Consider the following 17,410-nt stretch of genomic DNA (forward strand, 5'->3'; position numbering starts at 1 on the left):
GAAAGAGGAAGCTCTTCTTAATATTTTGACACCAAAATCATGTCGATACACCTTACCGACTGCGAGTAAAGCCACCCACGCTTTAACTTGACAGACTGTAAGAATGTCATTCTCGTCTCAATGAGAATATACCTTATCTGCAATGATAGCTGTAAGACATTTATAAATTGTTGGAAGACAGGCTATCGGTCGAAAGTCAGATGGATTTTGAGCCTCTGGTTTTTTTGGCATCATATACGTAGTACCTTGGAGCATAAAACCTGGCATCAGATCTGGGCGTTCAATGATCTTCTGAAAACACCTTGCCCACGCAAGATGCACACTCGCCAGGTACTTGCACCAGAAATTGTGCAACATGTCCGGACCTGGAGCTTTCCAATTACTTGCCCTTTTCAAGACCGCTGAAACATCTAAAGCTGTGATCTTTTTAGATGCATTTCAGGACTATTGCTTACCCTTGCTTTCTCAAGTTTGAACCGCGCAGTGTCCAAATTGCATCTATTCATTTTTCCCCAAACACCCGACCAGTAGTTAGTCATATATTCCATTTGAGGGACTTTAGTGCCTTGGTGGTTATTTGGCTTTACACTCAGTTTACGATAGAACCTTCTTTCATCTGTCTGAAAGTTTTGATTTTATTTCCTTCGTGCATTACTTTTTTTGTACCGACGCAGTTTGCAGTAAGAACATCAAGTCTCTGTCGTTGAGAGTCTAAAATTTCATCCAATATTGCTGGTGTTAATGTCTCAATGTGCCGAGGGTGGATGATTTTAGTAACATGGTTCATCAGCTTTCTGGTTCTATTTCCTTTTTTATATTGAGTTAATCAACCCAATTAGCACCTTACTCTGCTGAAATCCATATCCAACCTGATCCTCCATGGTGGATCTCTAGCCCTTGCTGGGACAAAAACTGAATTTGCAGATCTAGTTTTCCGGCCCACGCAGATCACGCAGTGCACGCAGATCATTTGTGATGTTCATTTTGGGCAGAGAATGCCTTAGTGTTGGTTCTACATGTCTGAACTCTAGTAAAGCATGGACAAAATTCCTTTCCAGGTGCTGTAGTTTTTCTGAGATTTCCCTATCCACATCATCGTTAGTAATATCCGGATGTTGTTCTAATGGATCCGGTACATGATGTTCATTATCCCTAGCACCTATGCCTTCAACATTAATCAAGTTTTCGTTATCCACATCTTTCGAGGCGAGCTCATCAGAGGAAGCTGCCGTTCCACTTCTATTTTGATAGCAGCTATTTGAACAGCCGACAACAGTTTATTTACAGATATTGAGCGTTTTTGCTCTGCCAGATTCTGCTCATTTACTTTTGTGGCTAGCTCTGGGTATTTAAGTAAGAAGAGTCTATGATGTTCTGTCCTCACACTTTGCCCAAATTTCTCTGCTAAAAAATAAAGGCGCATAACATCTCTGTTCATATGGTATGTCCATTTTCGTCGCTTTTTTGGATGTGGTGGCGTTGGATCATCAATAGGTTGAGGTAGAACACCAATTGCTTCAGCTTGACCGTTTGTCGCGGCTTTCTCTAACTAATGTTCATTGCCGTCGTTTTTCTACGCCAAATCAACCTGTTGTTTAATCTCCATTGCTGGGTCTTCTGTAACATGTAGATTAGTCCTGATGTCCTTTAACTTAGCGATCAGATCTCTTAGTTCGATTTTTTGTATATTAGGGTACTTTGCAGCAAATTTTGTTCTTAAATTGTATCCTTTTTCATTTTTGTTTCAAACTTTGCATTTTCGTAATAGCGACGCACCAATTCCTATTTCATTGTGGTATCCCAATTGATGTTCTCCCACGGTATTTCTCTCGAGGTGGCTGACTGCAAATAGCTAACGCTAGCCAAAGCATCCTCAGTAGGTACAGTTCATGTTCCACTGCTCACCGTTTGCCGCAGATGTTCTTGCTGGCCAGCTGTTTGATTAGTGAGATCTGCCTGACCATCTCGCAGTTCACCATCGCCACCGTCCCGCATGCTGTGGCCCCCAGCTGTGGCTCCAGGAGCGCCCCGACGATCCTCGGAAAGCGACAAGCGTTTCAAAATCTTTAATATATTCTCCATTTTTCATTGATGGGTTTTGATGTTCTACTTAGTCCTTCTCCTCTTCGTTATCAGCCTATTTGGAATGGGAAACCCTGTCAGTAGCAATGCTACCGTCAACATTGCCGTCGAAGTAATGAGAGGAGAGCTCAAGCCCTACCGCGACATCAACGCGGAACACCTTCGGTAGTGTGGAACACCTTCGGTAGTGCGGAACACCTTCGGTAGGGCAGAACACCTTCGGTAGGGAGAACACCTTCGGTAGGGGGAACACCTTCGGTAGGGGGAACACCTTTAAGAAGCTTTTAATAATTTGTTTAGTGTGCAAAATGCTTTCAATAATGTTGTAAATTAAGCCCTTGATAATTATTCAGGCGTGGAGTGAGTGTGGAGCGGATCTTGCGCTCACCCAACATTTCGCTCTCAATCCCAAAAAATGAAACAATTTGCAGATTTGAACGTTAAAAATTTAATTTTTTCAATTCCAAAGTCTTAGTTGTCGAATAAATTTAAACGTCTGAAACTTTGTAAATTCTGTTCAATATTAAAATAATTGAAAAGTAATAGATTCAGAATTAAAAGCTTTTTTTAGTTTTAAATTCTATACCAATGCTGTTTCAGCTAAAAATATTCCATTTTTAAACTATTAAATATAAAAATTTGTAATGAAGAAAATGAGCAATTGTTCAACAGTGAGAAATGTTTGACTGTTTATTTACAATGAGCAATTATAAATAAAATATTTGAATTAAACAATTTTAAAACGAATTGTTTGAAACAGGAAGCCTTAAATCGCCAAAATTTCAGAGAGCTCAACACAAACTATGAAATGTGCAGTTTAAAAAACTGGTTATTTGTTAATGAAATTTTTAATTATTGATTTAAACAAAATTCGAGTAAGTTAAGGACCTATTTAGAAATTTTTGAATGATCCAAATTTACTTAAAATCTTGAAAAGATTTCAAAAGATTTAAAACAAAGTTTAAATTCTTGAAAATTTCGAAATAACATTTCTACTATTTTGAAGCATTTTGAAAGTGTTTGATATAGTAAAAAAAATTTTAAGATCACTGTAAAAATTTTAATTTAAAAAAAGGTGCTATTATGGTAGTTTGTTGCCGAGGACCGGAAAAGTGTAAGGAAAGATAGGGGATAGCAGATCGTAATGTAGGCCAGAATTTCTGCAGTGAGAAGCCTAGTGGGGTCGGACAGGGATGGATATACGTGATGTCGGAGATAGTACTGATCTAATATCTTATGGTCGAGATAACTTTTTGATCAATAGTGGTAGGAGGGCTGGTTTGCGAATAAAAGCGATTAAGAGGATAAAACTTACGACAGTAAAAGATCAAAAGAAGAAGAGGGAAATGAGCAAGGAGATGAGAAGCTTAAAAAAAGTTTTAAAAAATTTTATCGGAGAGGAATAAATCAAAAAGGAAGGTTGATCTACAGAGCCTGGAAAATTGATAGGAGGATGAAAAAAAGATATTTGCAGTACTAAAAAAAATGTTAAAAATTTTTGTGAACAATAAAGCACGCAATATTTCAAAAATTCAATTCACCTATTCGTGATCAATTAGATTGGAGTTTAGTGGAGTTGATTGTAATGAATTGGGTTTAATTGGTGTTCAGTTGAGCTGAGCTGAGTGGAGTGAAGCGGATTCGAGTGAAGTGGATTGGAATTAATTGTATCGAATAGGATTGGGCAAGAATTAATTAGATTGGAGTTAATTGGATTGTAGTTAAGTGGGTGTAAGTGGAGCGTAGTGGATTGGAATGAATTGTATTGGATTAAATTAGAGTGGATGGGAACGGAATGTTACAATTTTTCAAGAAATTCAGAAGATTTCTGAGCAGTACAATGGTTCTAACTTATAAGGGATTTTCAAAAATCATAAGGTATTTTAATAAAATTCAATAGATTTTAAATAATTTATTCATAAGAATTTCGGTAATTTGTCATGGGGGTTTAAACAATGTACTAGAATTTATAAAAATTTACAACAATATTATAGGACCCATAAAATTGTACAGTGTACACGGGCTATTTTAAAAGATTCCAAGTAATTTTATCAGATTTCCGAGGGGTTCAATGATTTCAGGGAATTTAAGAAGCACTTAAGTTATTTTAACGAATTTTCAAGGATTTCAGGAAATATGAGATTTCATAAAATTGTATGGTATTCTATAATATTTTAATGTATTTCGAAGAATTTATACACAAGAAGTGAGGGGGTTTCATGGGGCTTGAAATATTTGAAGATATTTTAAAATACTTTTTGCCATTAGATTGAAATTTACCATGAATTCTTTTAAATTCTTTGAAACTGTTTTAAATTCTGGTTCATTTGCTGGGGGTTGTCTCAAATCATCCATATCATTTTTTATACCAGCATTATTGAAAATCCGGTTTTGAGTAATTGTAGAGCGGTGCGAAACACGAAGCGTTGCAATCGTGTAAGAATTGTTGGAACTCTTGGTGATTCTTCACGCTTTATAAGTACTGAAAACCTATACTATTTTTTAATCATTAACATGTTTGATTATGTAAGTTATACTTGATATCAATTTTAGTATTATAATAATATTATAATACAATAATTATAATGATTAATTATTAATTTTATATATAAATTTACACATATAAATTAATTATTATAATTCTTTAAAAACTTTTTTAATGGTGAATCCGGATTTTCATCATAGCCGCGGACTAAGTCAAGTGATTATTCAGATGTAGCTGTATTTAAGACGATGTTTGAAATCTTTTGAGGGGATGTTTAATTATAATTATCATGAATTTTATTATAATTATATTTATAACTACAAAAATATTATATCTAATGATAAAATTAAAAGCTTCTACAATGAATTAATGTAGTATTCGTAAACTACAAAAAATGTACAAAATGATTAATTTTTTTTCAAATACATAATAGTATTATGCAAACTTTATAAATGAAAAAATTTTATAGTGAACTTAGTGGTACTAATGGTTAGATTAACTATCTAACTTTATATATTATAATGCAGAAAAATGTTGAACTTTAGGCATGATGTTAATATTTAAATATGAGAACAAAAGATTAAAACTCCTTAATCAAAGATGACGACATTTATATTACAAATCTGCTAGAAGCGGAAAATGAATACTGGAACATCACAATATCAACACGAGGTATCAAATTTTAAAAAGCTACGGTGTTTCGGTGCGAGCAAATACAGAAGTATTAATACAGACTAGGAGTAAAAGCGGGTTGAGTTCAGCCTGGGAGCCAAAACGGTTTGAAGTCCAAAACCGTTTTTCCTCGCGGAATAATTTCAGTTCGCTTCTACTCTGACGCTCATATATTCTGTTTCCGCTCCAGTTATTTTTCAAAACCTTTTTTGCATTGGCACGAAAACTGAAACCGCTTCTCTTCTGCAACTCATTCAACACCGCTTTTATGCTCAGCCTGTCAATTCTGGTTCGAAGCAAAAGGTGAAAATTATCTGTGGGTGAAAGAAAATGGAAAGCAGAACTAAGGTTATGGGTCCAGTCTAGGGAATTGGAAAAAGAAGATTCAAAGAGGACTGGAAGATGATAGTACAGTAGAAGTAGGATAGCTTGCCGTCCGATAAGTGTACACTCCCTTTAAAACGTCATCACACGTACGGCAGACACACTGATTGTGGTTCTCCCACTACTTATGATATTTTTACTATAATTTGCGCCCATGATTTACGCATGCGCGCAGCTAATATCGTGCTAATAGAGGGGGCATCCGATAAGTCCGCAATTTCTGGAATTTTCCGCCCCTATAGCCCCAGAGTTGGAAAGTTATCAGACTTGTACTGTATAGCTGTTTGATTCACGAGTTTGGAATTACGAAGATAAATTTAAGAGAGGTAAAGGTCGAAAGTTAAACAAGTATGTCTGCAGAAAATACTAAATAAATAGAGAAGTGGTGGGAAGTAGAGGGGCAAATAAGAAAGAAGCAGGAAAAAAGAGGTGTGTAAATATTATGGAGTCAAAATTCAATAAATGTTATAGATTCGTGAAGGACGAAGGGGTCCTGGAATATTTAGGGAGGTTCAAAAAGGAGTGCATGTGGTCCAAAATGGTACGTTTCAGAATGGTGGAAAGCATGCACAAGTGTAAATATTGGATGACTGAAGAAAATAAAATGTCTAGGGTATGTGGTTGTGAAAGTATATCGTAGGAACACGTATTTAAAAGATGCAAAGGAAAAGGGGGAAAGAGAGTGTTAGAGAGAGTTAGGTAAATTGTGAACGGTTTTGGGCAAGGGGAAAAGTGGGTGAAGAGTTCAGAAGAGAAAAGAGAATGCATGGGAGAGGTAGAAACCCAAATTGTTATAAGAGAAATATGTATAAAGAAAAAGTAGCACTTGTGAGTTAATATGTAAGAGCTAGTAAATAATAAGTTGACGCGATTAGACGTTAAGTGAAACATATGGCATAGTGGTGAAGTGAAATTGAAAAAGATGTAAAACTCAAACCCATAAAAGGGAGAGTAATAAAATACAATACAATACAAATTATATTTTATTTGGAAAAATTAATTTTAACAGAATATTTGAAAATATTGAAAAAACACAAAGACAAAATTTAACGAAAAAATAACAATTGAACAATTATTATTTTAGAAAAAAGTTAGGTATTCTTAAGTTTTTAATAATGTGTACATTTTTCAATTTCAGTCAAACAATTCCAGAAGAGGAACAAAAAGAAATATTTTCTGAAATTTGTTTTGAGCTCAACCAATTGCAGATTGTTCGACAGAAGCAGAAACGAGCACGTGTGTTTATTCGACCGAAGAAAACAGGCTAGAAATTTAAGTTATGTTTACATATTTTGTCAAACTTAAATCTAAATATCATGAAATAAAGAAGCTTTACTGTCAATTTAAGTCTTTTCCTTTAAAACCTAAACTTGAAAGAAAGAAACTTTAAATTAAAAAATACACTTCTCATTAAATTCCAAAGCTTTTCTCGTAATTGATTTTTAAATCTCTCGTTTATAGCGTTTTTGTGCTAAATTATGTTTAAATGGAAATTTTAGCGTGACGGTTTTGTTTAGCCAAGTAAAACACAACTCTTACTTTGATAAAATCTCTAGCGCGGCCACACGATATTTTCATTCAAGTTTTTGTATGCTGATCACTTTAAATATTCTTACAATTATGTTAAGTTGTGTGGGAGGATTTAAAAGAGAAAGAGAAATGGTAGGTTCAAAAGAAGATATTTAGAAAGAAGAAAAAAGGATTGGTGAAGCTGTGGTGGCTTACTGAATGTATGAAGATGATAAAGAAGGTGAAAAGGAAGTACGAGAAGTGGAAAGAGGAAATTGCGAAAATGGAAGAGTATTTAGAAATGAGGGAGGTGTTTAGATTGATGTGTAAGAAGAAAGAACAGGAAAAGAAGAAAGATCTGTAAGAGCAGGTGAGAAATGTTAAGACAGAGGGGGGCGTCTGTAAGATAATAAATAGGTTTAGGAAGCGTAGAGAGGGTATAAGCGAGAAGATAGGGAGTGATGAGTCAAGGAAGTTTTTTAAAGAATCGTTTCAGGGCTCAGAATCACGGACGAACACTATCGGCAATACCTGCGTTCTGCAGCACGTGGTGGGTAGAGAATTAGCGAAGAATGGTTCAAAAGTGTACGCGTTTTTATGTGTCTCTCAAAGGCGCGTTCCCCTTGTAGATAGGGGGAGGTTCTGGGAAGCGTTGGAGGAGAAGAGAGTGTAGAGAGGCCTGATAGACAAAGTAAGTGAGGTATATGAAGAGACAAAGGATAGGGTGATTAGAGGGCATGCAATTTCAGAAGGTTTCTGGATGGACAGGGCTTAAAGCAAGGGTGTTGTGCGCTTTTACCAACGTTTTTAGTGATTAGAATTTATCAATCATTTTAAAAATTGCATCAATTTTGAAGTGAATGGTACGTAGCGAACATCCTTAACATCAAATCGTCTACTTCCAAATTAAATAATTTTAAAATACAGTTTTAAAACCTTGAACACTTAAAAATTAAAAGTATTTGAAAAGCTTTGAATTTAAGTTTTGAAGGTAGGTAAAAATCATGTACATAACTTAAGATTGTAAAATATTGCGAACGTTTTAATATGAAATCATATTTAAATCTTTAGGTAAAATTGTATTTTTTAAGCAGATACAGAAAAAGAGTTGAACGAAAATTTAACCACGATAAGTCTGACGTATGCACCAAGTCACTTGCTAAGAGCTTCTTCAGATCTAACTGTAGAAACTGTATTACAAAGTATTTCCATTGATAATAAATGCAACATAATATTTTATTAGCAATACGTTTCCTTAATTGAATACGTCTCCCTATAGAGTCTTAAAAAAATGAATTTTTTTTATCGCCTACATTTATAGTTTCAAACCTGTAGAATACGATGCAGTTAGTAATTTAGATCAATGCGAGCCGTGGAGCGTGACTCGCTTCTGCTTCGCTTGGGGGCATGAAATACGTTCGACTCAGAGTTCCACTAATACCCCTATCTTACTCGGTGCGATTATCTCTCAACTTTTTTTTCAATGAGTTGAAAAACGGTGTGCACGATTACTCAAAATCCATTTGACGCATCAAGCTCATATTTGGCACACTTTTTTACGATATTTATTTTTCATGGATAAACCTAAGACCCACTAAGAATTTTCAAAATAAACATGTTTTTGTTTGTGTCAAAGTTTGAAATATTTTCCGAAAAAATCAACTTTTTTGTTCTAAATCATCCCGTTTAGCCAATTATTATTTTTACAATATTATTAGTTCGTCCAATGACCACATTAATGGCAACTGTTCATATTTTCGAATTTTTTTATTTTTTAGGCAAAAAAATGATTTCGTAAACTATAATTATATGATAAAAAGTACCTCTGGCCCTGAAAATCTATATACATTTCTTGCCCTCCAAAAAAATCACAAAAATCGACAAATATTTTGCGTTTTATAGGGCTTGCCCCCATTAAGTTTACAGAGAATAGTTATTAAAGAGTAATAATAAAAATAGAAGTACTTCATATTACATTAATCTTCCATCAACCGGTAGTCCTTAAATGAAACGATTTTGAGATTCAAGAAAGTGCACAAGCACTGCCATCGACGGAAGTATGGGGAATGTCTGATAATATACGCCATTTAAAGGTTTCTGAGAAAAATAGAATTACTTCTGCTTTAATTTTCTTTCTAATTACAAATGCTTAGTTCTGTTTATATTTATTATCGATAAAATTGTATTGCAGTAACAGCATTACTACCCGCCGAAAACTATAATGAAATCGCTAAACACCAGGATGTCATCCAAAACGAAAGATTGCATAGACAAATTTATGGAAATGAAACGACATATCCTAGACTCAACTGTCACTTAAAATGTCCTACTTTGCTGTGTAACTCTGTGACATAAGTTTTGTAACTGATATATAACCATGTTATAACTTGGTGACCTAGTTATGTTATGTAGTTGTTATGTGTTATTTACGGAACTGTATTTTGTGATTATATATCAATTACGTAACATTTCTGTAGCAGATTTACTGGGAATTGTATAGTGATGTATTAAATATGTGACGTACTTGCGTAACGCATATGTTGCAGTGTTTTATAACAGAAATAGCCTTACGTAAAAAATACATAACAAAGTGTTACAAAATAAATACAAAGGAGTTATGTAAAAAGCATAGAAGGCAGTTATGTGCCAAACATATAAATAAGTTATGTAAAAAATTTTTGTTCTGAATCACTATTTGCCTTGTCCTAGGTGGCTTAGCAAATTTTTTTTCTCACTTTACACTCGTTAATCTGAAATTTCTCTGTTTTAGGGTCGTTGAAAGAATGAAACTGATTTTAGTAAGAAAAAGGCTTTAGCATAAAAAACCGTAATTTATTGAATTGAAAAAGAAATTACACACTGAAGATCTATTTACAAAGAATGAATCGACAAAAGAACGAACCGGCCGCATTGATATCACACACACACACACATCTCGACGCGTCGGTTGGTATTTTTGTAGATTTCTTATGGCTCGATGAGCGTAAGAACGATTTGGCGACGAGGCCATGGTTTGTGACTAGGCAGATAATAGACTTCGTTGAAGTCGAGAACAAACGCGAGGGGGCTCCACCGCACCGTGATTTTGTCGTAGAAAATGATTTTCTTGAACGACCCGAACCCAACGGAAAAAGAAGACGATTGACTAGAGTCTCGGCATTTCCGGTTGTCCGCGCATACTCACGCACGCCTTGAGCCATCAGGCGGATTCACATTATTACCTAAAGCCCTATTCACAACTATTCGATTTTCTATGTTACGACGGAACATATACCCCGGAAAGGATGCGAAATGAGCTGGATTGCATACAACGAATGGATCAGAGTTAGCTTTAAAGATAATTAACACGAAAGCGTATATTTAAATTTATCCTTAACCTAAGATCAGACATTTGAACAATAACTAAAAATAAAATTCGAGAGATAAAACGCCTAGTGGTAGAGCTCTTTGGTTTGTTTGAAAGCTGATCGCTAACAACTAGAACGATGAAGTAAGTTTCCTTTGGAGGGACTGCTTCGTTGATTTAGAATAATTTTTAGAATAAAAAGGATTAGAACAAATTTAATGATTTCGCACTAAAATACTTTAACATTAAAAAGAACGAGCTTAAATCTACACTAACGAATTCAGTTGAACGATGTCAATAGAAATCACGCAGTTGAAAATAAATATAGTCGGGTTATATTGCGTTTGTAAACGCCGCTGGCAGTCTTAACTGATACCACTCGAGCGATGTTGTCGCTCCCAAGGAACACCTCGAGGATTACACCAAGTGGCCATCTCTTACATCCCAAATTATTTTCCATCAGGATAACTACGGATCCAACTTTCAGGTCAGAGGTAGATTTTTGCCATTTTTGGCGGGTTTGTAATTCATTGAGGTACTCCTTGTACCACCTTTTCCAAAAATCCGGTTGAGCTTTAGTGATGAGGTTATACGTCGATGGTCTCGTTATCTGAAACGGAAATTAGATTTTTCTCAGGCCAGAAATTGAATGGTCGACCTATCAATAGATGAGCAGGCGTAATAGCTAACGGGTCGTTGGGATCAGCTGAAAGAGCGTATAAAGGTCGAGAATTTAAGATGGCTTCAATTTCGATTAAGAGAGTATTCATTTGCTTATAAGTGAGTTTTTGATCTTTCAATACGCGTTTTAAGTGAGGTTTGAAGCTGTTTACAGCTGCATCCCAAATAACGGCAAGATGGGGAGGTAGAGGTGAATTGAAATACCACTCTATTCGTTTAGATAAAGCAAAGGATCCTATCTCTTGTTTAAACTCTTGAGTTTCAAATAAATCATAAATCTCGCGAAGTTCTTTATTGTCCTTCACAAAATTGGTACCATTGTCCGCATAGATATGTTCTGGTACTCTCCTTTGTCCAATGAACCTACGCTAAGCTGCCAAAAAGCCTTCTGTTAAGAGATCGGTCGCAAGTTCGATTAGGACCGCTTTGGACACCATGCAAATGAAAACACACTCAGACGCTTTGAGGAAACTCCTATTGTGATATTTTTTTTCTTTAATGAGAATAGGACCGAAAAATATACACCTATACGACTGAAAGCTGGAGCTTCTGTCACCCTTGATTAAGGTATAACAGCCATTTCAGCCTGCATCATTTTGGGACGTTGTCGAATACATTCTACACAAGGATGGACAATTTTCCTAACCTGTTTTTTTCCATTTAGAATCCAGAACCTTTCGCGAAGGGTATATAAAGTTGTTTGAATACCAGCATGCATGTTAACTTCATGACATTTTCGAATGATCATGTCAGTAATCGGATGTTTACTAGGTAACAACAGAGGATGTTTTTGATTGTAACTTATATCTGCTTTCTTCAACCTACCACCTACACGAATGAGATCAGAAGTATCAGGAAACGGATTTAATTCGCATCAATGACCTCCTGACATGACAATGGACGATTTCTTTCAGATTTTAGGTTCCTCCAACGTAGAAAATAAGCAACAAGCCTTATGAGTCGTTGAAATTATGAAACGCGAGAATAGATGTAGTCTCACGTCCCTGTACTGAGCAAAAAATACCCCCCTTTAAACCTGGTACTTCAATCGATGGCAATTCAACCAACCTAGGCCTTTCTTTTTCAGGATAAACTAACCAAATAGGACCTGCAATCCAAAGAGAATTTTTGATCAAATCTAATGGTAGTTGACCTATAGAGAGAGCGTCGGCAGGATTATCCTCAGAACGGACATGCCTCCACTGAACTCGATCACCTTGTCTCTGAATATTTGCGACCTTATTAACCTCAAACGTCTTTAAAAAATGCTGAGCCTTTTTTATCCAACAAAGTGTGATGGTGAAATCTGACCATAGGAATCGTTTCTTTATTGGAAACTCGAATTGATGCTTCGATTCGACATAGAGTTTCTTAAGATGCGCCGCTGCACAAAGTTCGAGACATTCTGCAGCCAAGGGAGTTTATCAATCCATGATTTTTATTTGGTCTGGATGTCTTTAGGTAGAGATTCATCCCAAGTGATTTTAGATTGCCAAAAATCTTGTATCAGAACCTTAGCGCAAAAACTGACGACTCTCAAAAGGCCCAGAGGATCGAAGATTTTTAAAATTTCCGATAAAAGTTTTCTTTTGGTGGACGTTATTTGTTCATTGATTACTCGTACCGTGTAAGTTAGAACATCGCGTTGAGAATCCCAAATGATTCCAAGAGTTTTTTAAATAGGATTTTCTTTTAACACGCAATCTAATTTGACAATTTCCCTTTCAATTTCGTGTAAAACGAAAGTATGATTGGTTGTCCATCGTCTAATAAGAAGCCCCCACGGGCCAGTAAATCGATCATTTCGTCGCAAATATTTAAAATTTCTTGAATTGATTTCGCGCCAGACACTAGATCATCGACGTAAAAATCGCGTAAAAGAATTTTATTAGCGCGCGGGAACTCCTTTCCTTCATCGCGAGCAAGCTGATGTAATGTGAGAATCGCGAGAAAAGGTGCACATGCAATTCCAAAAGTTACTGTGTTTACTAGGCAGTCTGATAAGTACCTGAAAATTCTAAGAGATGGCATTAGTATTCACTAATGTGAACCATTTTCGTCGAGCTTGATCCTTCAAATGACGCCTGTCAAAACTTAAGCCATTTATGTTTACGCATTTACAAGTTACGGCACTGAGAAGCGACTAACCTCCGACTTTTTTTTAATATGGAAAAATCTGAGTTTCGAGTTTTAATCAAACACTACTATCTTCGCAAGAAAATGATATCCGAGACCAAGGCCAAGCTGGATAAGTATTACCCGGACTCTGCACCGTCGATTGGAACGATTCATAAGTGGTTTACCGAGTTTCGTTGTGGCTGTACGAGCACAGTTGATGCTGAACGATCTGGGCGCCCAAAAGAGGTCACTACACCAGAAAATGTCGAAAAAATCCATGATATGATGTTGAATAATCCCAAAGTGAAATTGAGGGAGGTAGCTAATGCTGTAGCCATATAATTGGCACGTCTGGGCAATATCGTGCATTCAGTTTTGGGCATGAAGAAGCTCTGTGCGCGATGGGTGCCGCGTTTGCTCACAGTGGATCAAAAACGAATTCGTGTAACAATTTCCCAGCAGAATTTGGCATTATTTTCGCGTAAGCCGACTGAGTTTTTGCGCCGATTCATAACCATGGATGAAACCTGGATCCTCTACTACACTCCTGAGTCAACGCAACAGGTTAAACAGTGGGTTCCACCGGGCCAAAGTGCTCCGAAGCGTCAAAAAACGCAATAATGGGTAGGAAAGGTTATGGCCTCCGTATTTTGGGATGCACATGGCATAATATTCGTGGACAGCGACTATTACTTGTTCCCTAATCTGAAGAGATGGCTCACCGGTAAGCGTTTTTACTCAAATGAGGAGCTCATAGCTGAAACTGAGGCGTATTTTGGAGACCTTCCGATCGAGTACTTTTCGGACTGTATCAAAAAGTTAGAAAATCGTTGGACTCGCTGTATCGACCTAAAAGGAGAATATGTTGAAAAATAAAACCGACTTTGGCCAAAAAAACGTCTCCGTGTTTCATTTTTCAGGGACTTATCAGACTGCCTAGTAGTTGAAAAGTTCTTATCTTACCCTGATGATACCACAATATTTTCTGAAATTTCCTATCATCTGGATGAACTAGGACCTGCCTGTGCATCTTTTCAATATCAGCGGTAATGACATAAGTATGTACCCGAAATCGAAGTGTTTGTTCAAAAATGGTATTCTGAATCGTGGGACCTACCAACAGAACCTTATTAAGTGAAATGCCCGTCGAGGTTTTAGCTGATGCGTCGAATACCACCCTGACTTTAGTAGTTTCACTAGCTGTTTTATTGATGAGCGTGATGCGGCAGATAACACCCCTCACTGGTCTTATTGTCACAGAGAGTCATGTCATTTAACGAAATTTAGTCTTCTATTACCCTGTGATATTCGGATTTCAACTGAAAATTAGACTCGAACTTTCTTTCAAGTGCATATAACTGTTCTAACGCTGAGTGTGATCTACGTAATGTAGATTGATCTGACCGACAGATAATACCGATAAAGTTGTACCTGCTATCAATAAATCGACTGGCTTAGGCACGTGGAATTGTGGATCTGCAAGTTGCAAGTTCCTAGGAATGTCAAATAAATCCCGAGGAAAAGTTTCGTTGGGCACGAGATCAACTATTTTTGGTACTATTAAGAAATGTAATTCTCGTTTAAAATTGTTGTAATTTGAACAGGATGCTATTTTAATGTAATCATTAGAAACAGCAGATAAATTTAAAAAATTTTAAAAACGTTAGAAACAGTGCATAAGCCATTAACCGCTCCAATATTAATTGAACAAGTTTGTTTAGATAATTTGAAGGAATTCGTAAAATTCTCAGTAATCAAATTAACCGCCGAACAAGAATCTAATAGTACCCGCGCCATGAAACAATTTACTCCGTTGTTTACTACTTTTAAAACCGCTGTGGTCATTAATTGAGAATCCGACGGAAACTCTTTCGAAGCAAAAGTGTTACGAGCGGATTTGAGGTGGAAGCTTTTGTTTAGCCCTTACCGTAAACATGTTCTGAATTGGATGTTTTCTTTGTTTTTTCTAAATGCAATAAAGTGTGATGTTCTCGATCACACCTCTTGAAATGTTTCCTATTCTTGCACGAGAGTTCGTGGGCGTACAAACAGTTTTGACACAGTTTGTGTGTCTTTACTACATTGAAGCATTCTTGAACCTTAAGTTCACTAAAAATCGGACGTTTGTAAAGATAATGATCTTCATTGCACTTAATGCAATTGGAGCTAGAGGAACTTGAAGCCGAAGTTACGAGTGAACGTGCTTCGACCCTTTTGAATTTACCAGAAAATTGATTGAGTTTGTCGCCTCCCCGTTTCCTAGCATTGTTGCGGCCACTCGAGGAAACCATCTCCATTGATCGAAGTTTCAATACCGGAGCTTAAATAAATTTATAAAATTCATCTAAATTTGGAACCTTGTTTCCCTCTAATTTTTCTTGCCATCTAGCTAAAATTCCCTGTGGTAAAAACCGTTCTGAAATTCTGATTATGATTTGCTCTCCAAATTCAACCTGCACTTCATCTAAAAAACTAAGATGTCGACGTGCTTTATCCTTAAGTGTAGAAAGTTCATCGGGATCTGCTTTTGAAAATACCGGTGGATCTAAAAGACCGTCAAGAACTTCGACTACGATCATACGTTGCTGATCGTATGAGTCGCACAGCGATTGCCAAGCTTTCTCGTAATTTTCTTCACTTGGCGGAAAAGAACTAATTTTTATTCCAAGCTGATCCGGTGAGCGAGTTCGCTAATTGAGTATATTTTACCTAGTCACTAAGATCTGTCCGCGAATGAACAAGTGCCACGAAGCTATGTTTCCACGTAACCCATTTATCGTGACGTCTGTCAAAGGTCGGTACCTTTATTTCTGATAGTTTCAGTTTATCCTGTCGTTCAGTAAAGTTTAAATTACGGTTATTTAACGTTGAATTCGCAGGGGTGCCGCGGCTTGTATATTAGTGACTGCGGGGGCAACGTCGCAGGAGTTTGCTTCGATTTCTGAAAACGCATCGAGGCGCGGGTGATAAGGTTGTAACGCATTCAACTCATCCTTATATTTGAAGTAGTCTTTAAAAAGACTGTTAGTACTATTTAAACGTAATTTTGCATTAACCTGATTGCAAGTTGAACTGTCAAGATAGTTTTTTAAAGTCGCGATAGTCCTTTTCAATGTAACTCCCTTGTGCACGATGTAAGGTATGCGTATCTTCTGTTCCGCAAAAAGTGCCACTTTTAAAGTTATTAAATTGAACTATTCACTAAAATTGATATTTCGATTCTCGCGTACTCGTTCCGGAACTGGACGCACGATTTCAGTTTCGAAACACGCCGTGCGCCGCATGTGTTAGACGCGAACCGATCTCAGAAGTTAGGAAAATCAAACCTTACAGGGGGCACCATGTTTTGAATCACTATTTGCCTTGCCCTAGGTGACTTAGCAAATTTGTTTTCGGTTTTACACTCGTTTTCTGGAATTTGACCATTTTAGGGTCGTTGAAAGAATGCAAATGATTTTAGTAGGGAAAAAGCTTTAGCATAAAAAACCCTAATTTATTTAATTCAAAAAGAAATTACACACTGAAGATCTATTTACAAAGAATGAATCGACAGAAGAACGAACCGGCCGCGTTGATATCACACACACACACATACATCTCGACACGTCGGTAGGTAATTTTGTGGATTTCTTATTGCTTAATGAGCGTAAGAACGATTTGGTGACGAGGCCGTGGTTTGCGACTAGGCAGATGAAAGACTTCGTTGAAGTCGAGAACGGATGCGAGGGAATTCCGCCGTACCGTGATTTTCTCGTAGAAAACGTTTTTCTTGAACGACCCGATCCCGACGGAAAACGAAGACGATTGACTACATTCTCAAAAGTTCCGGGTGCCCGCGCATACTCACGCACCCCTTGAACCTTTAGGCGAATTCACTTTATTACCTAAAGCCCTATTCACAACCTTTCGAGTTTCTGTGGTACGACGGAACATACATAACAAAGTTTCGACAAACTAGTCGAACTCTGCAGAAGTTCAGCGCAGTTCAAAATACTTTATTGTTCATATTTCAGTTACATTAAATTTTTGTTACATAGTTTTTGGTTCCTATCTTACGCGACTTTACCCTAATTTAATGTATAATTTCCAGTTGTATTTATTATTGAATTGAGAGTTTTACCAGATGTGATTTT

General features: G+C 36.6%; 1 protein-coding gene across 3 annotated transcripts in view; it reads left to right on the forward strand.

The window, feature by feature from the left end:
- Positions 1–6,965, forward strand: part of LOC117169584 (39S ribosomal protein L19, mitochondrial) — a 92,963-nt gene extending 85,998 nt beyond the window's left edge. For 2 of the 3 annotated variants that reach the window (XR_004466682.1, XR_004466683.1), the window contains exon 5: positions 6,762–6,871. Coding sequence is in view for 1 of the 3 variants with exons in the window: in XM_033356022.1 (XP_033211913.1) it covers positions 6,762–6,891 (130 nt within the window). In the remaining 2 variants the exon portion in view is untranslated. Of the gene's footprint in view, positions 1–6,761 lie in introns of all 3 variants that reach the window. The other variant, XM_033356022.1, reaches the window with a different exon arrangement.
- Positions 6,966–17,410: the final 10,445 nt, after the last annotated feature.

Source organism: Belonocnema kinseyi, chromosome 3, assembly GCF_010883055.1.
Source record: "Belonocnema kinseyi isolate 2016_QV_RU_SX_M_011 chromosome 3, B_treatae_v1, whole genome shotgun sequence".
Classification (NCBI taxonomy): Eukaryota; Metazoa; Arthropoda; class Insecta; order Hymenoptera; family Cynipidae; genus Belonocnema; species Belonocnema kinseyi.